Genomic DNA, 21,081 nt, shown 5'->3' with positions numbered 1-21,081 from the left:
AATACTGGCTCACTCATCACTCTACCTTGGGTCGGGTCGTGATTCTCCCAGAAGACCTTGAGCAGCTCCTCAAAGCTGATGTGCTCCGGCCGGTACACAACCCGGACGACTTCTGCGTGGCCAGTTTTTTCTAGAGAGAGAGAGAGAGACGGAACATACAACCCAATTTCTCTGATAACATCAAGTCATTGCAAGCTATTGGTGCTCCAAAGATCCTGCAGATGGAAGCTGAACTTTTCTCTCTGATGGAAGGGGACACGTGTAATTGAATTTCAGTTGCTTGGTCTCTGTCCCCAGTTATAAAAGCACAGCTTTCCTCCCCGGGGATTCCTGGGATGAACACTTCAGCATCCCTTCAAATGAGAACTAAACTCCATTTTCATTTTCTTCCCCCACACTCACATTTATTGAGGTGTGTGGGCGCATGTGCGTGGGTGTGCATATGGAGACTTCAAGTTGATGTGGGGAATTACTCCTGATCGCTGTTCTACCTCATTCACCCAGGCAAGACTTCTTAGTCGAACCCAGAGCTTGGTAAGATGGCTTAGTCCTGTTGCCGGCTTGCTCTGAGGATCTCTCTCTCTCTCTCCCTGCTGCTGGAATTTCTAGGTGGGCTGCTGCTTTTGTGTGGGTGTTCTAGAGAACTCCAGGGCTCACGCTCTTACGGCAAGTGCTTTCACTGCTGAGCCATGTCCCCAACCTGGATTGTCATTGTCTACTCTCAGTTTTTATGAAATCAAGAGCCAGGCATTCTGACCTGGTGCTCAGGAGAGAAAACCCTGAAAAGGGACTTCCCCAATTTCATTTTACATCACCCTGTGCTACAAGGAGTAGGCTCGGGGGAAGGGCAGATCAGAGAAGTGCCAGGAGAGAAACCTTCAGAAATAGACAGAGAACTCATCTCCAGGGAGTGACACTATTAGAAGGTGTGGCCTTGTTGGAGGAAGTATGTCACTGTGGGGTGGGCTTGAAGACCATCATCCTAGTTGTCTGAGGGTGTCCAGTCTGTTTCTGGCTTCCTTTGGATGAAGATGTAGAATTCTCAACTTCTCCTGCACCAAGCCTGCCTGGAAGCTGCCATGCTCCTACCTTAATGATAATAGACTGAACCTCTGAACCTGTGAGCCAGCCCCAATTCAATGTTGTTATTTATAAGACTTGCTTTGATCATGGTGTCTGCTCACAGCAGTAAGACCCTGACTAATATACCGTACAATTTTATTCAGATAACCATAGTCACAGGATTTAGCATCTAAGAGGAGTTTATATTTATTTATTGTTTTTTCCATTTTCATGTGCATGTGTTTGCAAGTGTTTGAGTATGCATGTGAAGGAACATCTGCATGGGTGTGTGTACATGCAGAGGCCTGAGGTTGATGTCTGGAACCAACCCTGATCCCTTTTCTGCCTTATTCATTGAGGCAGGATCTCACAATCAAACCCAGAGATTGTCGATGTCAATTTCCCTAGTCAACTTTCTCTGGGGATTCCTGTCTCCGCCTTCAGTGTAATTACAGGTGAGCCATCACACCTTATCCCAATCCTGTAAGTAGACTTTATGCTAACAAATGGGAGGTCAGGGAGTACTTCGAAGACACAGCATGCATAATGGTTGTTATGGCAAAACACTTTTGGTCTATTATATGCCTGATTTAATCATCTGAAATGTCAAATTGAATAATTTAGCTACTAAAGTGATTAGTGACTCGGTAACATGGAAAGCATTAAGGAGCAGGGAGAAGGCCCAGTTGTAAAGTGCCTACCTCACAAATGTAAGGGCCTTGGTTCAGATCTCAAGCATTCATATAAGAAAGCTTGGCACGGTGGCTCCGGTCTGTAACACATGCTAGGATGTTAGTGGTAGAGATAGGTGGGTCCTAGAACTCAGTTAGCCTAGCAAAACCAACCAGGTTCAGGTTCAGGAGAGACCCTGTCTCAAAAAATTCTGTGGAGAGTGATGGGCAAAGACACCTGATGTTGACCTTTGACCACCACACACACATATGTGCACACAACACGAATATATCATGTACGACACATACACATAAGCACACACATACACAAAGCACTTAGGCCCTCTGAATGTTAAAAATGGTAACAGCATGTCATAAACATTATGGGCATATTCAGTATGAAAAGCCTTGAAACCCAGCAAGATATGTAAACCAGAGATGCAAGCAGGTGCCTCACATAGGAAGTAGCAGCTGGACTGTAATGTAAGGAATTTTCAATATTTTTAATGACTGAACAAAAGCAAATCAATGCACATTGAAATATTAGGGTACCATCTTTTATTTATAACCTGAAAAACTGCTTGAAAGTGTGCCAGTGATGCCGAACAGACGGTGACCAGCCTCATTTGACCCATCACAGGGGAAAAAGACCAATTAGAAAGGTCACTTGCAAATGTGGAAAGATCCAAGAAGATGTTCATGTACCTTTGATAATGCGACCAGGAAATACAGCTCATGAGTGCACCTCCCCGCCCCCAGTAATGGGAAGATACCTACAATGGCAGTGGTGTAAGAAACACTTTGATTAAATGTTACCATGTTGGCTGCACAGAACAATGGCAATAATACATGCTATCATATGGTATATGCCCCCCCCCCCCCCACACACACACACACACACACACTGCACAGGTGTGCATGTGCAAACCATGTTTAGTTTATGCATTCATTCACCAATGGACACTTGAGTTGCCTTAGCCCTTTGGCTTCTACTAACACAGGATACAAATACTGCTATCTACTGGTGCAGAACCAGACACTGCCTCCTTCATGGATGGGCAGGACAAGGTCTCTTTACGAGTTCTCTCACAGAAGTCACACATCTTGGAAGCAGCAGGATCCAAGCCCACCAAGTCTTAAAGAGAGGTGAAGTATTTGCCTATCCAATGACCCCAAAGGAGAGATTTTAGAACAGGGGAGTCTGAACTCACTAGGAGAGAGCAAATGCCACACAAACAGTGATCTATATGGTAAGTCACACCTGTGTGACAATGAATACCCAGATTCAGAAAAAAAAAAAAAAAAAAAGCTTCATTTGTGATAGCAATGTGGGGTCAGGAACATTTTCACTAGTGTGTGGGGAATGGCAGGGAGGTGAAAGAGCAGGTGTGCACACGCCCAGGTGCATGTGTGCAGGCCAGAGGGCAACTCTGAGGTCGAAACACAGGTCGAGGTGTTCTCAGAGTAAGCTCCTGTGAGCCATCTTGCTTACCCAGGTGCGGGGTGGGGGGGGGGGGACATTCTCTAGCAAATACTTCTGGCTAAGATCGCCACTGGCATTATTTGTAAAGAGGCTTTAAGGAGCCTGGCCATTTAAAGGAAACTATCATTCAAGTTCAAGCCCCAATTTGCATTGACAAACAGTGCAGAGGGTGCACTGGCCAAGCTCACCTTTTTGTGTCTTTACTTTATTTCTCCAAAGCAAAAGAACCTGTGTAAAAATACACACTGCAAAGGATCAAAAGGATTCAGGGGACTTGGGAGCTTTATGGAAATGCCCCAGCCTGGCAGGAATGAGCTAATGCGCTGAGCTAATTTCATTCCGGAGGCCAAACTGCAAACACTGTTTTGTGCTTCCTGAGATAAAAAGGCCAGATTTTAAAAAATATTTCGAGCTGTGTCTTCACATTCCATCGTGCAAATAGCATGATGGGAGGGATGTGCAAACATGCTTGTTAACAGTTAGCTACAGCACAGCAGGTGTCTTCACAGGGCTGGACCAAAGTATCCTGAAAGGAAAAAGGAAAAGGTTTGGGTAGGTGCATTTTCTGAGACTCCTGCTCCTCTGCCTGGCCCTCCAGACCCAAAGGAAGAAATGCGACTTCAGAGGAGTGGGTAATGGGCTAGCGGTGCCTGAAAACTAAGCACACGGAAAGGGACTGGAATGTGTCCTGGGTAAGGATGGACAGGAGCCACCGGGGCAGAGGGGATCCTGGGAGTTTGGTAGCCTAGGTAGCTGGGTAGCCTCTGGGCTATTAGGTTGGCCTTCTGAAGCTCTTCTCTGGGCTTTGGCTTATTGTCTGCAAAATGGGAACATTAATATCTTTGACTGCAGAGGATTATACTTAAGATTTGTTCTGTACTAGGTTTTTTGTTTTTTTTTTTTTTTTTTTTGTTTTGTTTTGTTTTTTTTTTCCCAAACCAACCCAGCCTTCAAGATGTGGGTACTTTCAGACTCAACAATGTCCTCTTAGCCTAGTGACACATACTCTTCTAAGTCCTGTGTGATTCTCATTTTCCATTATAAAGTGGACAGCTTCCTGTCAAGGGAGGGCAGCCATACAAACAGCTCTGCGGTGTGGACATATTGAAACACAGGATGCATCCATACCAACTTTCTTAATAATAGCCTTGTTGGTATTGTTATGATTGGTAAATGACTTATTTTTCAATTTTTTAGTGTGGGAATCTGTACTCTTCCAAGATTCTCTAGATAATCTCTAATAGTTTGAAACCCACAGATCTGGAGTGAATTCCTGAACGCCTCGAGGGGCCAGCACTCAGCCCTGCTTTCCTGCATTTTGCGCTAGCTGTCTCTGTGGTCAGAAGGCACAGGAGGCTCAGAGCCTCAGATGATGAAGGAAACAAAGGTTATTAACTCTTTGCAAACGTCTGTGATGACAGTGGGGAGCAGGTGAAGAATTGGGCACCTCATATTCTCTGGGAGCAATGACAGTATAGGCAGGTAGCATGTGTGCAAAGCTCCTGAGATGAATGGCCAGGCCAGTCCTCGAAAATATCTTGAGGCAGGCGACATCATTATTCCCATTCATTGGAGAAGGAAACAAAGATACAGAAACCAAGATATCTTTCATATGTGTGTACATGTGTATGTATGTATATATATATGCATACATATAATATATATGTATATATTATGTGAAGAAGACTAGATTTGAGTTCTGCTAAGATGGCTCAGGGACACAGGAAATGTGAAGATAGTGAAGACAATATAATGACTGGTCCCCCATGTCTTAGACAGTCAGAGAGTCAGAGAAGGGCATAATCCTTGTGGCTAGAGAAGGCATGGGTGAGTGTGAAGGAGAGGAAGGAATTACAAGAAGGGTAAAGAGAAATAGGCTTGAACTCTGTCCAGAGGAGCTCTTGGGGCCCTGTCATTGTTACAGCTGTCCCTTCTCCAGCTACCACACCTGTCAATAGGTATGCCCGTGACTTCTGAACCTGTGTGTGTCTTGCAGCAACAATGGCTCTCTAAGTGGCTGTCAAGATGGATATTACAGTGCCCATTTTTTATTGATAGGAAAATCAAGGCTAAGCTCACGAGCAAAGGAGATGAGCAAGAACTTAGGGGTGGCCAATGTCTCCCATCCTCTGTGCAGCAAAGGAGACAAGCAAGAACTTAGGGGTCATCAAAGCCTCCATTCTCTATGCAGTGGTATTGGAGCCCTGGTGTGGCCCCAGGACCCTCCCAGATGGATGTGATCCCAGTCTTGTTTTCCCACATCCTCCTGGAGCTAAGTCCCCCTTTAACCTGGTTCCAGATACCCCATACACAGAGCCTCTAATTTGCAATGCAAAAACCCCTGCCCATTCTCAGGCCTTTGGTACTCAGCTTTCTTCAGAACCATACAGAGTTGAGGGCCACAGAAGAGCTGGTACACCAAAGTTCAATAGCTTATCTTAAGGCCTAGTGCTGCAGAAGAGCTGTTTTCCCCTGAGGTCACTCAGAAGGTCTCTGCGAGGAGGACTGCACCTAGAACCAGTACACAGAAGGTGTTCAAATGATGATGGTTATTCTCCTGAACCCTCAGCCCCATAAGGTCAGCCCTCTGCAGGTAATACATCCATGCTTGCTGTCTTCCAGTTTGTTCTAGTGCCCAGTCTGGGACATAGTGAGTTCCTAGAACGGAGAGACAGTAATGGCTGCTTTCCCCTGGGACAGGGCACAAGACACACCAACGTGAACAAACACGCATGGGTCACATAAGCAGATGGACTGAATTTTCCCACCACTTGTCTAGCCTTCATCTGAATGGAGGTCCGTGGAGACCCCATCCCTGTCCACTAGCTTAATGGCGCATGCTACGTGTGAACTCCCTGCCTCTAACCTCCCAAATCTAATATGAACTCTACTTCCCATCCTAAAATGGGCATCCTACCTCCCAGAGGAAGATACCAGATGAAACAAAACAACAATAACACTGTACAGATGGGCCAACAGGATATCTTATTTATTCATTGATTTATAAGCACGAATCAAATCCTACAAAGTCCCACATGCTGTGCCGAGCATTAAGATTCAATGATGACGAATGGTAATAGAACAACAACAAGGAGCCCCTGTCCCATGGGCATTGCCTCATGTCGCAGTCTAGGTAAGGAACTGATCTTTTGAATAAAAAGACTAGATCTATTTTATTTACCCTGCAGGCTGAAGGAATGGGAGAAGTGAGTTACAGGGGTTTTTTTTTCCCCATTAAATAATAACCATTCTTCAACATCCCGCATCCTTTCTCTGCCAACCAGATTCAGCTGAGCCGTGGAACCAAATAAAAGAGCACAAAAAGACCCAGGTGTTTGAAGGGAGAAGACGGGAGAGAGGGTGGATGAATAATATTCCCCTTTCCCACCCGAGATTCAAAACACTACTTTTCTCCTGCTAATTAACTACAAAGAGGTAAGGTGTCAGCTCGGTTTCATCTCCAGCTCCCGCCGATAAAAAATGCGATTCCTAACAATGTACTCATTATATAAAAAAGTCCTAATACATCAAAATTGGATGCCCTGTGGAGTTCATTATAGGATCTGAGGAGCACCTATGCTGCCATATTATCTTGGCTTTCTTCCTTTTGTCTCATCCGTCACTTAAAGCATCCAATGGAAAAAGTAAGCTTTAAAAAGCATCCTATTGATTGAAACATGGGGAAAAAAAAAATCTGTCAGAGTGACTGTATTTTTTTTTAACTCTAGTTGTCCATGGGGAGACATGCTGGGAGTTTCAGAATCTGCTGGTGGGTATTTTATGTGGACATATTATCCCGAGACTCCTCTCTCGGAGGACTGCTATGACGGCAGGCGAGTACGTGCTCAGGACCATTCCCCAAAAACGCAGTCCACCTTAACGTCTGGTGATACTAGAGGTTTCCCACCACGGAATGGGAAGGTACAAGTTGGGAACTAGGATGGGAGTGGGCAGTTTACATGCTGATTGCAGAGGCACCGGGCGGGCTGGGTTTACAGGACAGCGAGTGTACCAGGGTTGATGTGTGCAGCAGCTGATGTTCATCTTGCAGAGCATCAGTAACACCTCCCGCCCATGAACAGGTAGGCTGTGTAAGATATGAGCAGACAAGTCTGCCAGGCACAGGCCTTGCAGAGCTTAAAGAACAAATGCCAACTTAACTGGGTGGCCTGCTATTAACACAGAGATTGCACACCGAAAAAAACGAGACTCTTTAAACAGATGAGGTTAGACCCCTCTGGATAAAATGAAGCTGCAGTGCCTGGCCGTGATGGTTTCCATGTGGGATAAACAAGGAAAGCAGCTCACAACTCAGAAAGTCCTTGTGGTCCTTTCTGAATGCTTATTTATTTTCATTTTATGTATATGAATGTTGTTTGCAGTATGTACGTGCACTACTGACTGTGTGTCCTTGGTATCCTTGTAGACCCAAAGAGGGTGCTAAATCCTTTGAAACTGGACTTATGAGCTGCCAGTGGATACTAGGAACTGGACACAGGTCCTCCGTAAGAACAACACGTTCTCGAAACCATCTTCCATCCCCCGTGGCCCTTAGAAACTCATCCTCACCCCTGCCCCTTGACCTCCAACTAGAATTCCAACACGGGATACCCGAGGATAGGCCTGAGCACTTTCATGACCTCCATGGTTACTTCTAGTCCAAGCTGGAATGGGAACCAGACATTTTTGAACACAGGCTGTAAACAATCTCAGAATTTTAAGGGTCTTGAAAGTCACCTACACATTGTACCTTTCCCCACTGCGCCACTGGCCCACACGGCTGTGCAAAGTAGCTCACGGCACTGCTCGAGTATCCTAGTTGCTGAAAATTCTCATCTTTACTGAGTCAGAATCTACTTCCTTCTACACTGGGACCAAGTTGTACCTTTCAGGGACTATTCGCCTCTCCACAATGACTCTTCAGAAGTCTAAAGCTTCAAAGCATCGTGGGCTGTTAAATGGGCACTGACTAGGAGTCAGAAGCCCTACACCTGAGACTTAGCTGACAGTACTTCCCTTTTAATCACAAGTTGTTTGTGAAATAGGGATGCCAATACAGTCCTATCCATTCTGCACAAATGTGTACTGTGTCATAAGCCTTCAACTACAGGCCGGCGATGGAAAGCACTTTGGGAATGTGCCTGCTGAAATCAAACCCACAGCCCGCCTTTAGTTACTGAATCTATCGCTATTACCACATGCCAAGAGCAATGAGCCACATTGTAATGCAGTTCCATTCCTTCATCACAAAGGATTCTGTGATGTAGGATCTAGGCTTACACAGACATATTTGTAGGATAAACTCGTGGGTGGGTTTATCTGGGTAAGCTGTTGAGAGTAGGTTTGCAATAGAGAGTGATGGTGCCCCAGAAGGACTAGAACAGAGACCTCCCTGATACCAGGGTGACAAAGAGGTCTCGAAACCTAGTCAGGTACTTTCTCATACTCTTAAAAACAAGCGTTCTCAGCTTTGAATAACAGGGGCAAGAAACAGCATTTTATCAGAGGCTGCTATCACATATTATAATCCAGTCATGTGCACAATATGGCCTGGGAGTTGAAAGGAAGTCATCCACATATGACTGCACACACCCTGCATTGGACTCACATTTGCTTTTAAAGTTTGTGTGGTGGTCGCATACTCTCCTAGATTGCATGGTGCATTGTACATAAGCACCCCACATAGAACAAACCCCAATGATCACAGGGCAAGAATGGATTTGACTTATTTAGATGTTGCTGTTGTTTACTGGTGGCAGTGCTAGAGATTAAGCTGAAGTTCATGTATACACTCACTTCTACTGAACTCCAGCCCGGCCCCAGTTTAACTACTTTTAAGAGAAATGTAACTAAAAGCCAAGCCTTCAGACTTATTCTGAACATAGTCCCACACAGAAATACTATTGGATGCATGGCAAAGCCTTGGCTTTCTCCACCTGTCCAGTCCAAGATGAACCACAGGGCACACAAATAAATCAATCCAATATTTTATCTCAAAACCATGCAAACCAGATAATCAACCAAGACTACATCTTTATAATGAATACATAAATATATACATATATACAAACATATGTACATACATACTCTCACACACATATTTTCTTTAGAATATATGCACAGCCCCAAACCAGGCAATTCTAGAAGCTTAGCTCACTGGAGTCTAATCAAACCATTCTCAATGAACATGATATTACTCCCACAAACACCTAGCTTACTGTACCAATTATTGTACCAATGGCTTCTCATAAAGCCAACTCAGCTCAAGCTAGACTGATATTGGGAATCTTTTAAACTTGATTAGTAAGCTTTGATGACAGCTAGTAATTAATTTAGGACCCCAAAGACATGTTCTTAGGAGCACACTAAATGGTTTCAACAATGAAGTACTGGGAAGTTGTACCAAGGACATTGGCATTGCAGTGAGAATGTGACTCATGAATTCCAATGAAGTATTGGGTCCTTTGACCACAATGCACTAAAATAAAGATGCCAAAAGAGCACTGCTTCAGGATTACATAATCAAACACAGAGGGCATACCAGCAGGATTACACACACACACACACAAACACACACACACACACACACACACACACACACATACACACATACACACACAGAGACAGGTTTTGTTGACCACAAAGCAACCCAATACTTAATTTTCTCTACTCTGGCCTTACAAGTTGGGAACTTATCTCAGATGGTGGTTAAGGCCATGGTTTACTAAGCCTGCACACAGAGAACTCAAGAAAACAGGATAGCATGAACTAGGCACTGTGGGAATGGTATAGACGATTCTCCAAAGTTTGTAGAGAGCAGAGAAGATGCTATAGAGAAAGGACATTTAGCAAGAGAGTGAAGGAGAATGTGTGTTGTTTTTCTTGTGTTGCTGTGATCAGGCACCATGACAAGAGTAGCACAAAGGAAAGAGGCTTTCATCTGACTCCTAGCTCTAGAAGGATGGAATTCATCAGAGTGGGAAAGACATGGTGGCAGGGACAAGAGGCATCTGCCCGTGGCTTCAATAGTCTCAAAGAAAAGCAAGAGAACAGGAATTGTGTCTTGGCTCTAAAACCTCAAGGCCAGTCCAAGGTGAAGTGTTTTCTCCAACAAAAGCTCCATCTCCTAAGGGTTCCATAACCCCCCAACAGCACCACCAGTTGGGGAGCAAGTGTTGTAATACATGAGCCTTTCAACAGATATCTTACCTTGGAGCCACAACTGGGTACAATTTAGACACACAGAGGTAGAGTGAGGGAACCAGGAATGACAAAAATGACAGCACTATGACACAAAGTAGGGACACAACTGAATGGAAAAGATCTCATGCAGTTGATCCATTCCAGTTTCTCTGTAACTATGGCGACCACCCATGGCACCCAGGTGCTGGCTCTGTCTGGTTTGATGCCAACATTCTCTTCCCATGGCTGTTGGTCACACTCATCAAAAAGTTGCCATTGTCCCCAAACTTACTTACACCAATTCTTTATCTTATAATTAAGTGATTTAGTCAAGAAACAATGTAAAGAAGAAACAAAGCTAGAAAAGAGCTTCATTTCCACTAAAGATCAAGTTTAGAAAAACTCAACCAAAGGAAACTTAAACTAAAAAGAGAAAAACCACTCTTAAGTCAGGTATGGGTAAGACTACGTGAGACCTGGAGAAATGGGTATTAGGAGCTGAGAGGAAGAGAATGATTAGAGAACACACCAGAAGGCAGAGAAGGCGGGCAGCCCATGTCGCCGTGCCTATTTCTGTTACCTCAGACTTCAGAGTCACTTAGGCTGGCCACAGTGAAAGCCCAGAATGGACACCTGTATCCAAAAGGACAAACAAGGCCAGCAACTTTGATCTTCAGTGGGCATGCTAATGCCAGAAAGCATCTTGGTAAATGAATGTGGTCATTTCTGTCTGGGCAGATTGATGCCCATTACAGAGGTCACCACCAGAGCGTACAGCAATTACATCAGTGTGACTTTGGAAACATGGATTTCAGGGCACAAAGTGGACTGGTTGTGATTTCTGCTGCATGTTCTCTGCCTTGGCCCCTTCTTGAAACTGTCAACACTCACACTTGCCTGATCTTGCTGCAGAGGTTGGGAGAGGGGACTGTTTACAAAGGTTGTTTGCTTTCATGGATGAAAGGGTTTTTGATTGGTACAAATGATAAATTATTACTATTCATTAGCAAGGACAAATGAATTGTTTTAGGTCTCAATGCATTTCTGACATCCACATTTACAGAGGTGGAGGGTTGAGAAGCAGAGACTCTCTGTTCACGGTACCATGACAGAACAAAATCACCTCCCTCCATTTTACAGAGAGCACTTCAGAGTGGCCTCAAAACCTGAAAAGTAAGTCCCATATTTCTTTGTCCCTTTATCTCAAAAGCACTGGAAATATAATTAGAAATGTGGCTAAGAAGCCTCCACCATTGTGCGTGGTGATAAGCTTCAGATGTTTGGCTCCCAGCACAATAATGGCTGTGGTCTTGATCAGCGTCCCTTTACAAAGCAGCCCCTTGCTTCACACACAGGGCGGGGTCAAGGTTTCTGGCATATAGAACAAAGCAGAATTCCCTATGGAGGACCCACTCCACAGAGGCTGGTCATTGTGTAGCTTTGATACCATTTTCCCCGTGTAGCACAAGCCAGAATTGTTCTTTAAAGACATTTCTGTATGCCTTGCACTCTCCTCAAGTGGGTTGTACTGGGTGTGCTGGCTCCCACATTCCCAGACCTTCATTGTCCCAGATTTATGCTTTCAGGACCTGAGGGTCTAAGCTGTGCTTGTGAGTGAGCAAGTACTGCCATGCTGCTAAGCTCTGCCAGCCTAACGCTGGCACATGGACAATCCTTGCTGGAAAATGATGGGTCCACTATCCCGATTCATTTTTACTAAATCTGCCCTTTCTGATAGTGAGTTAAACTTTCTTAATTAATACTTCCAATGGGGAAGGACAGGGGAGGGGAAAGGAAGTGGGGGTGGGGATAAGAATTGTCCCATGCAGATTTAAAGTAGGGAGTTCAGGGCTATTTTCACTTACTGTGATTTCAAAAGAAATGCTTTTCCCTTTGGTAACAAATTTAGTGTGATATAATTTGCTACCATACAATTCAGCCATTTAAAGTACACAATTTATAAAGATTTTAGAATATGTAGAGCTGAGCAACTATCACTGCGGTCAGTCTGAAAATAGTTGCATCAATGTGATCATTTCAAAATGATAGAAAAAGGGAGTTAATCCTCCCATGATGTTCTGCAAGGCTGATATGATCTAACATAAAAATCAGATAAACACAGTGTAAGAAAGGAAAGTTAGAAGCTCATTTTATCAATGAACCAAAGTGCAAACACCAAATCAAGATTAACAGTAAACCAAGCCCAGTGATACCCATGTAAATGCTAAAATGTCATGATGTTTAGTTTTACCCCCAAACGGAATAAAAGTCACCACTGGGCACATATCATGAAAGTTGATTCTCAAGTGTGTGTGGCAGAGCAGCACATGATTCAAGAATGGCCCAGGAACCCTAAAAACATCTCTGGAAAGGCCTTCCTTCCCAAATGATTACTAATGACCACTGTGGTGCTTTATGGAGAAATAGACACATAGACCCAAGGATAAAACAGGAGCTCAGACAGCCATGCACACAACAAGCTTAGTATATGACCAAGGCTCTGTGGTAGATCTCTGAAGGAACTGATGGTTCATTAAAAATTATATCCCTGCATAATAATTAAAACCCTATTCTCTATATAGTAAAAGTTTTGTTATAAAAGGCAAAAATCTTCATTTTTTAGAGCCAACAGAAGGGATTATAGTGTGATCCTGGGTTAGGGAAATACGTTTAGCCAAGATATAAAATGTATAAACTGAAGAAAGAGATTAAATTAATTAATTAAACTTTTGCTTGTTACAAGACACAATAAAGAAAAATATGTGTAAAAGTATCAAAGGATTAGCATCAGGAATTCATAAATAACTCTTTAAAATAAAGAAGGGCATAGCAAAAAAAAAAATCTCAGTAAAAAGAAAATAGCCATATTTATAAACAGGGATTTTACAGAAAAAATACAAATGGCCAAGCAGCACATAAAATTAGTATTAACAAAAGGATGCAAATTAAAAGCCCAATAAGATGCCATTTGAAACAACAGAATCAACAACAAGAACATCAAAATACTCCCTGTAAAAGGGACATCCCACCTTGTAATCTGTGGCCGAGGCTGCTACAGAGGCTCAGCAATCTGGACACCTCGGACAGACACAGTGCCCTATGGGCAGTCTGTGAAGAGCACCTGTGAGGATGCAGCCACAGAAGGGAAAATGGAAACAATCTTCACCAACCCGTGGCAAAACGCCCAGCAGATGCAATGTAAGGAGAGAAGGTTCATTTCTGAGCAGTGTGAAGAACCATGTCCATCACTGTAAGAAAGGCACAGCGTCAGGTAACTCTCCAGTGGCCTGGGTGTGTGGCAGCTGCTTGTCACATGGCAGAGAGCTGGGTGGGAAGCAGAACTGAGCTATGGCCCTGTAATCTGGCCCCTATAGTCCTTGTCTATCTTCCATAGAACCCTTCGCCCTAGTGCACAAGAGTTTCCCCGGCTTCCCTACACAGCTCCACCAGACCAAGTGTTCAAATCTAGGAGCCTGCCTGGGACATTCTGTGAACAACCTGTGACAACAACTGAATCTCCATCTGTAAGAAAGCTTAAAAAGATGCTGAATGACCAAAACTATAAAAGAAGAGGTGGTCGGTGAGAGAAAAAGAAAGCCAATGTAGCAAAGCTCACAGGTCCTGATAGTGAATCTCAACATTTGCTGAGAAAAATTCATTCAAGATGTGGACAGTATTACAGCACTTAGGAATGGCTCAGACAGGCAAAATAGATGTGTAGCTGCAGGATGCATGCACGCACACAAGTATGTACACACACACACAAAAAAAAAAAAAAAATGTCAGGGAAGAGCACAGGGTGGATAAACAAACACTGCCTTCCCAGAGCAGATGCAGGAGAGAAGTAAGGCTGGGTGTGGAGGGCACCCAGATGCTTCACTCTCTGCAGTGGAATAGAGGCTTTGTGGCAGAGCCATGCTTTTGGTTTCCCTAGGCTTTGCAACTTCAGTTAACTTTACAGAATTTCATCTGTGGAGCAAATAGCTCACTTTACTTATAAATTAGCATCTGGTCTAGGCCTGGACATTTCCACAGCACATAGTGACTCACACAGAAAAGCAAAACTGCAGCATTAACTTTTAATTCACCCTTAAGAACAAGTTGTTTCTAACACTGAGCTTGAGAAGTTAACTTTAAATATCCATGCACATACACAAGTCAGTTGCTGTTCCGGGTTCCTCTGTGACCCCACACTAATGTACACTGGAGAATGATTGTTTTCATTGCGAAGGCTGAAACTGAAACCCCCTTCCCCTAGTCTATTAAGATTTAACCTTCAAGCCTTTACGCTTCAGCCTTGTAAATGACAGAATCTAAAACAATGTTTGGAGATTGTGCCCTGATCTTGGGAGGTATCTGGCAGGAAGTTAAACAAGATTGCTTTCTGCAGCAAACTTTAAAATGAACAGAAAGTAGACCATAGCAATAGCACTGCGAGATGGCTGGGTTAATTAAAAGTTAGACCTTGACCCAGGAGCAGCATTGATAAGACTGGTGAGGCCCTCACTCTGGAGAACCTGCCCCTCCCCTTCCTGTCTGAGGAACATACATGGTGTACATGCTAAGAGTCCGGCCTTACACATAGACTTAAAAATGGTCATTTCCATTGCAAAGGTTGCAACTAAAACCCCTGGAGTCAGAGGCTGCCACATTGTGTCTGTCACTCTAGACTGTACAATGAAGCCCAGCATCTAGGACCTCAAAATGATACTATATTTGGAAATTTTATTTGGTGATTAAAGTAAAATGAGGGAATCTGGACAGGCTATAATCCAAAACAATAGCCATTGTTCTTTTAGTGGGGAGATTAGAGGGCTGGAAAGATGGCTAAGTAGTTAACAGCACTTGCTGCTCTTGCAGAGGACCTGGGTTTGGCTCCCAGCACCAACATGGCAGCTCATGATCATTCATAACTCTAGTTCCAGAGGATCCAATATCTTCTTCTGGACTGCACCAGGCCCATAGATGGTGGTCTGATATGTAAAACAAGGTCTCCCATTGACCCAGAATTCACCAAGCAGGCTAGGCTGGTTAGCCAGTAAGTCCTATAGATTCACCTGTCCCTAGTCCCCAATATTGATGTTACAATTGCCAGTATCACACCCAGCTTGCTTGCCCCCACCCCCAACACACACACATACACACACACACACACACACACACACACACACACACACACACGCCTGTATGGTTGTAGAGGTCAGATATCTACATCAGATATCTTTCTCTAATACTTTTCATTTTATTTTTTTGAGACAGGGTCTGATCTCTTCACAAAATGAGAACTAACTGATTGGCTAGATAGGCCCTGGAGACTCACCTGTCTCTGTTGTCTTCATCGCCCACGCATCCCCTGTCCCTGTGATGAAGCTAGAGACATGCTGTTGTATGCCTGGATTTCTATTTGGATGCTGGGGATATAACATTATGTTCTAATACTTGTAGACCGAGCACTTTACTCACTGTGCCATTCCCTCAGGCTTCACATCTAGCTAAACCCTGAGGACCAAACTTAGCTCCTCACACTTTCATGGCAAACATTTTACTGACTCTGCAACCACCATGGCCAAAAGAGTAAGGATCTTGAGGAAGTATCAGGTCAATACCTCTAAATAGCTGGTGTTGGTTCACCAAGAGTTTATTTTAGGCATATTTAAGCACAACACAATTTGGTAAAAATGTTCCAGGTGATAATTAACTCAATTCTGTGTGCACAATAATGTTTAAAATAAGACTACATTGGAGCTCCTTGTAAAGTACATGTGACATCTTCCATAATGGGCCTTATAGTTTGACTACATGTGACACTTTCCATAAGGATAATAGATGATAAGGACACGATAATGGTCTGGTCTGGGGAGGACCCAGGGTGGTCTCCACCACATAGAGCAAAACGTCACTAGACTTACTCCATTTCTAGCCTTCTGGGCAGATAACACCTTAATGCATCTCTTCCTTTGAAAGAACAACCTGTGTGTTTCTTGGGTTTCTAAGTGCTTATCTGCGAGTACAAGGATTTTGGTCCCCCCTACATTGACTGACACATCCTTAGGCCTGTGGAAGAGAAATGTTTAAAACCATGTCATAGTCTTCTATAGGGTCTAACTCTGAAATACACATAAGCTTAGAGCTGGAAGCTTGGCTGGATCTACCTAGCATGTACCACTGTGTACTTTTCCAAGTGGCATGCACAGCTCTTGCCCTGGAGTTCATCACTATCCTTCCAGAAAGTAACTACACACCACCTCTTGCCCCCAGATTCCAGGACTGCATAGTAAGTTATGAGGTATCCCCAGGAGCCTGATTCATCTGGTCTGAGGTCATAACAAAACATCTACTTAGGTGACTCTTAGGTTTCTGGGAGGAAGGATGTTCCATCTAACTCCTCCAAAGAAATCTATTCAAACCCTTCTTGTGATGCTGGCCTAAAGGTTTTTTTAACCACCTATATGTCCCACTCAAGTGATACAAAATCCCACAATAGAGTTGGTGCTCAGCCTCTCCTGCATTGTTCTAGGCTAAGGCTCTGTACACTGAGTAGAGTGTTATCTCTGTTTCCTGTCCCTGATGCCTACTTTCTGGAAAATATAAAGAGAGCTGATGACCAAGAGGCAGGACCAGATAAAAGCTCAACAAAGAGGCTTGTTAGGTTGGATCCCTATCCCTCCCCTCCAGGTGAGCAAAATGAGTTGGCACTGTTCCCACTTCCTATGGAATGAGACAGAAGACCGTCCTGCAATTCATTGCTGGAAAAACCTTGGGGCCCAATCTTCTGAAAGGCTGAATTGGGGCTGCATTATGTCCTTGAACCGTAGGCACCCAAGATCAGAGCTTTCCATGTAGCAGCTAATCACCAAGTGCTCCTTAACTAGATCCCAAATGGGTTGGGAGCTGAGGTCAGCTGGGGCTTGTGGAGACTGTTCAGAATATGGAATAGGCTGATGAACCCTTAGTATCCTTTTGAACTAGTTTGGAACATACTGTCTGTGTTAGTGGGTAATTAATTACTCGGTGTTGCATGGTTTTGTGTGTAATGTGTGACTCCTGATTCAGTGCCATCATCCCTTCCAGCTAGCTCCTCCCATCACCATCCTTAGGTGACCCTTTCCTAATGGTTCTCACTCAAATCAGATGCTTTGGTTTAAATTCACCCTATTTCTCAACCTCATTTGCTTAACTCCTTGTTGGTGCCTTTCTGTCCATTTATCCTGGGACTCCTCCCCCGCTCCTGAGTTCTTGCCCCCGAATGCTCTTCTCTACTGAGACTGGATAGCTTCAGCTATTCCTACCCCAAATCAAAACTTTTGTTTCTGTTCTAGATGCTGAGCTACTTGAGTTACAGTAGGTTGTCTATGTGCTTCTGTTCCCTCTGGTACCCCCTGTAAAATGTGTGGGCAACCTCTCAACAGGTGATGGGGAGAGTGTGTGAACACTCATTTGTCACAGCGATGCCCATGATTTATGCTCTGGTGGTGAGGAGTATGACCAGAAGTGGCTGTCACAGGAAATACACTTACAGGGTTGACCTTGAAGCCATTACGCTGTAAAACAAAGTCATGCTTTTTATATTTCTTCAGAACGTAAGACTATGCAAAGAAAGACTTCTAAGTTTAATTCTCTGAGTCCTTGTGAGCAAATAGGGTCTCCATATAAAGTCAAGAGTAAGATAAATTAGATCACCACATGGGAACAGTTCTCTTGTGAGCTCAGAACTTATGGAAGAGGTGTTTTGTCTTAGTATTTGTACAGTAGGCAGGTAGACTGTCTATAACATTCTCCATAGCTTCTTACTTTAAAGATACTTTTATCCAAATGGATGTATCTAAGTATTACATCCTATAGCATCTTAAAACATTTATCTTAATGGAGACAGTGTTTAATCACACACCTCTATATGAAGTGAGACTGAATAGTGAGAAGCTTGGTTTACATGTACACAAAACAAACACTCGAGGGAAGAACCCACATCAGGGTAGCCCTGCACACTGGTAAACATCTGCCTAAGTATAGACATCTGTGTGCAGGGCTCCACCTTCTAAGGATTCCATAACCTCTGGAACAGGACCATCGATGGGAAACATGTGTTTCCAAAACATGAGCCTATGGGAGTTACTGCTCATTCAAACCACCCAAGTCACTATCTTAGCTGGTCAGACAAGCTCTGATACATGCTTTGGCTGAAACTGTATGCTGGTCATCCAACATCTACCCACCTATAGATTTTCCTTCCTTGGAGAAGATGACTTCAGGCAGGTGGGGTCCCTGCAATGTCTTAGAGCATTGACTGACTGGTCTCATACTGCTTGTCTTATTCCCACTTTTAGATATTAATTTAGATCTGGGCACATGTTCTCTTTCTCTGAACAGGAAACAGCTCTGTCCAAGAGACACAAGAGGGTGGCTTGTTGGGGGACTTCTGGAAAGTCCTTTTCCTCACTAAAGAACAAAAACATGTCTTCTTGAAGTTGGGATACTGGGGTTGAGAGTTTGATGAATAAAGTTGTGGTGGCCGCTCTGGGACAATAATAACACAGCCAAAGCCCAGGATCGCAGAGCAAAATTAGAGGAACTGAATTCTCCAAACTTTTCTTTTTAAATACTGAATTTAGTCCTCTGGAACATTCTGACTTCTGGTTATATAAAAAAGCACACGTCCCCATTCTTAAGCCAATGTTAGCTGAGATTCCTGCAGCTTATTGATGAGATCGCTCTAAACAACTACGTAGTGGATCTTGGATCTCATTAAATTCTCACATCAGTGGTATAAAGCAGGCTTAAAAATAAAAACAAATAAAATAGCAAAATGTTCAATATTTTTGCCAAGGTCACATGCCTGTAAATGGCAGAGCTGAATCTACAATTGGGTCTGATTCCAAATTTGGTGTTTCTTCCAGTGAAACTAGATGATGCACACACAAAAGCCTAGAGCAGGAAAACCTCCTGTCAATCCTGCTGGCAACCTTAATGAGTCCCCAACAACCATGCCATTGGTGGAGGACAAGCCACCTCAAACAAGCCCGGTCCTGTTAGACTCTCTTACATCACCCAGTTATAAGACCTCCAGGCTTCGTCTGTAATTTAAAAGGGGAACTCAAGACGCACCTGCTCACTGGAAGCATGCCTCACTTTATACTGCTATATGGTGTTGTGCAAGACAAAGCCAAGACTAGACATTGGCCTCTTCTTAAGAAATCTACAGATCCTTGGAATATATGAGGGAGCATTTACTCACAGCATCACAGGTTCTGAATGGGACTCAAAAGAAGAAGTGGCCTCAGGGTGTTAGGTTATATGAAACTGTTAATACTATATCTTACAACAGTGGAAGTTTTAATGCATTACAATCCTGAAAGGTCTGGGACTTGCCCATATCTGTGGTGAACATACATTAGATATAGGGGGTGCCTGATGTTGGTCACAGCAGTCTCTAGCAGGACTGAAGCAGGAGTGCAATTCAGTTGGCAGAAGGACACTTGAGACACCGGATCCAGGCTTTTGAGGTCAAGGTGTCAAGCAAACTTGTCCTCCAAAGATAAGATGCCTCACCTGGTTCACAGTGAAAATTAGTTTTGAGGTTACTTGTCTTTCTCTCCCTCTTCCTCTCTCCATCTCTTCTCCCGTTCCTCCCTCTCCCTCCTCCCTCTCCCCCCGCCCTTTCTCTCTCTCTCTCTCTCTCTCTCTCTCTCTCTCTCTCTCTCTCTCTGTGTGTGTGTGTGTGTGTGTGTGCGCGCGCGAGAGCAAGCATGTGGAGGTCAGAAGACAACACGCAGGTATTGGTTCTTTGTATCTACCATATGAGTCCTAGGGATCAAACTTGGGCTGTCAGGCTGGGCAGCAGGTACCTTTTACCCATCTTGATGACCGAAATATTACCAATTTTTTAAGCCTTGAAGATTGTGTGTTTCTAAAATAAATTTTCATACTCCCCCTGTCTTCACTCATTATGAGGGTGAACAGACAGGCTTCAAAAGACATTCAAAATGGCCACTCAGTCTTGAGAACAGTTTTTGTAAAAGGTAAAACCCACAGGATTCTCATATAATCAGCAACCTAAATACCTTTTGCAAAAAGAACTCCTAAAAAGGAAACATGTCTAATTCCGGTGTCAGGTCACCAGGCATGCTCATGGAGATGGCCACTGTCCATTTGAGCACGAATCAAACGGAGCCTGAAAGACCCACAGCTCAGAATTTTGAGGATCAATCCAGACGTAAAGTGAGTCAGTCAGGAATGTGGAGCTGCCTCAGTACTTTTAAGTCAACTCAAAGAGACAACCTAACACTTCAAAAGTCCCATGAAGAGAGGTGTTCTGAGGCATGGATGGCAGATGTGGGTCACCGCAGGGTAGAACCTAAAGTCTATTCCTGTCTCTGCTTCTGGCCTAAACCCTCCAAGATTAGAGAAGCCCTAGCTGCATGCCCCATGACCAGAAGCTAGGTGACACTTTCCCCATCATGACGTTGTAACTATCCTGTCAGGAATGTAGATCCTAAGGAGACAGCAGAGGAGCAGAGATGATGCTGGGCATACCAACACCTTGACCAGGACTGCTTATACCTACGTCTTGTGTTCCATATTAAACCCAACCTCATATCAAGACCCTGGGAGGTGGGTGGTCACTGGACTTATTTTCCCTCTTCCCAAATGTAACCACATTTAAAGACCCCCTTCTCCTTTTCATTG

The 21,081-nt window shown here is 43.9% G+C and overlaps 1 protein-coding gene across 1 annotated transcript in view; it reads right to left on the bottom strand.

Annotated features, from left to right (window-relative positions):
• MSRA (methionine sulfoxide reductase A) overlaps nt 1-21,081 on the bottom strand; it is a 302,427-nt gene that overhangs the window by 102,651 nt on the left and 178,695 nt on the right. Inside the window, exon 4 of the mRNA XM_080926666.1 lies at nt 26-130. Coding sequence (XP_080782792.1) covers nt 26-130 — 105 coding nt within the window. The remainder of the gene's footprint in view (nt 1-25; nt 131-21,081) is intronic.

The sequence above is a fragment of the Micromys minutus genome, assembly GCF_963924665.1.
Source record: "Micromys minutus genome assembly, chromosome: 12".
Lineage (NCBI taxonomy): Eukaryota > Metazoa > Chordata > Mammalia > Rodentia > Muridae > Micromys > Micromys minutus.
This window is presented reverse-complemented; position numbering and strand designations above follow the sequence as displayed.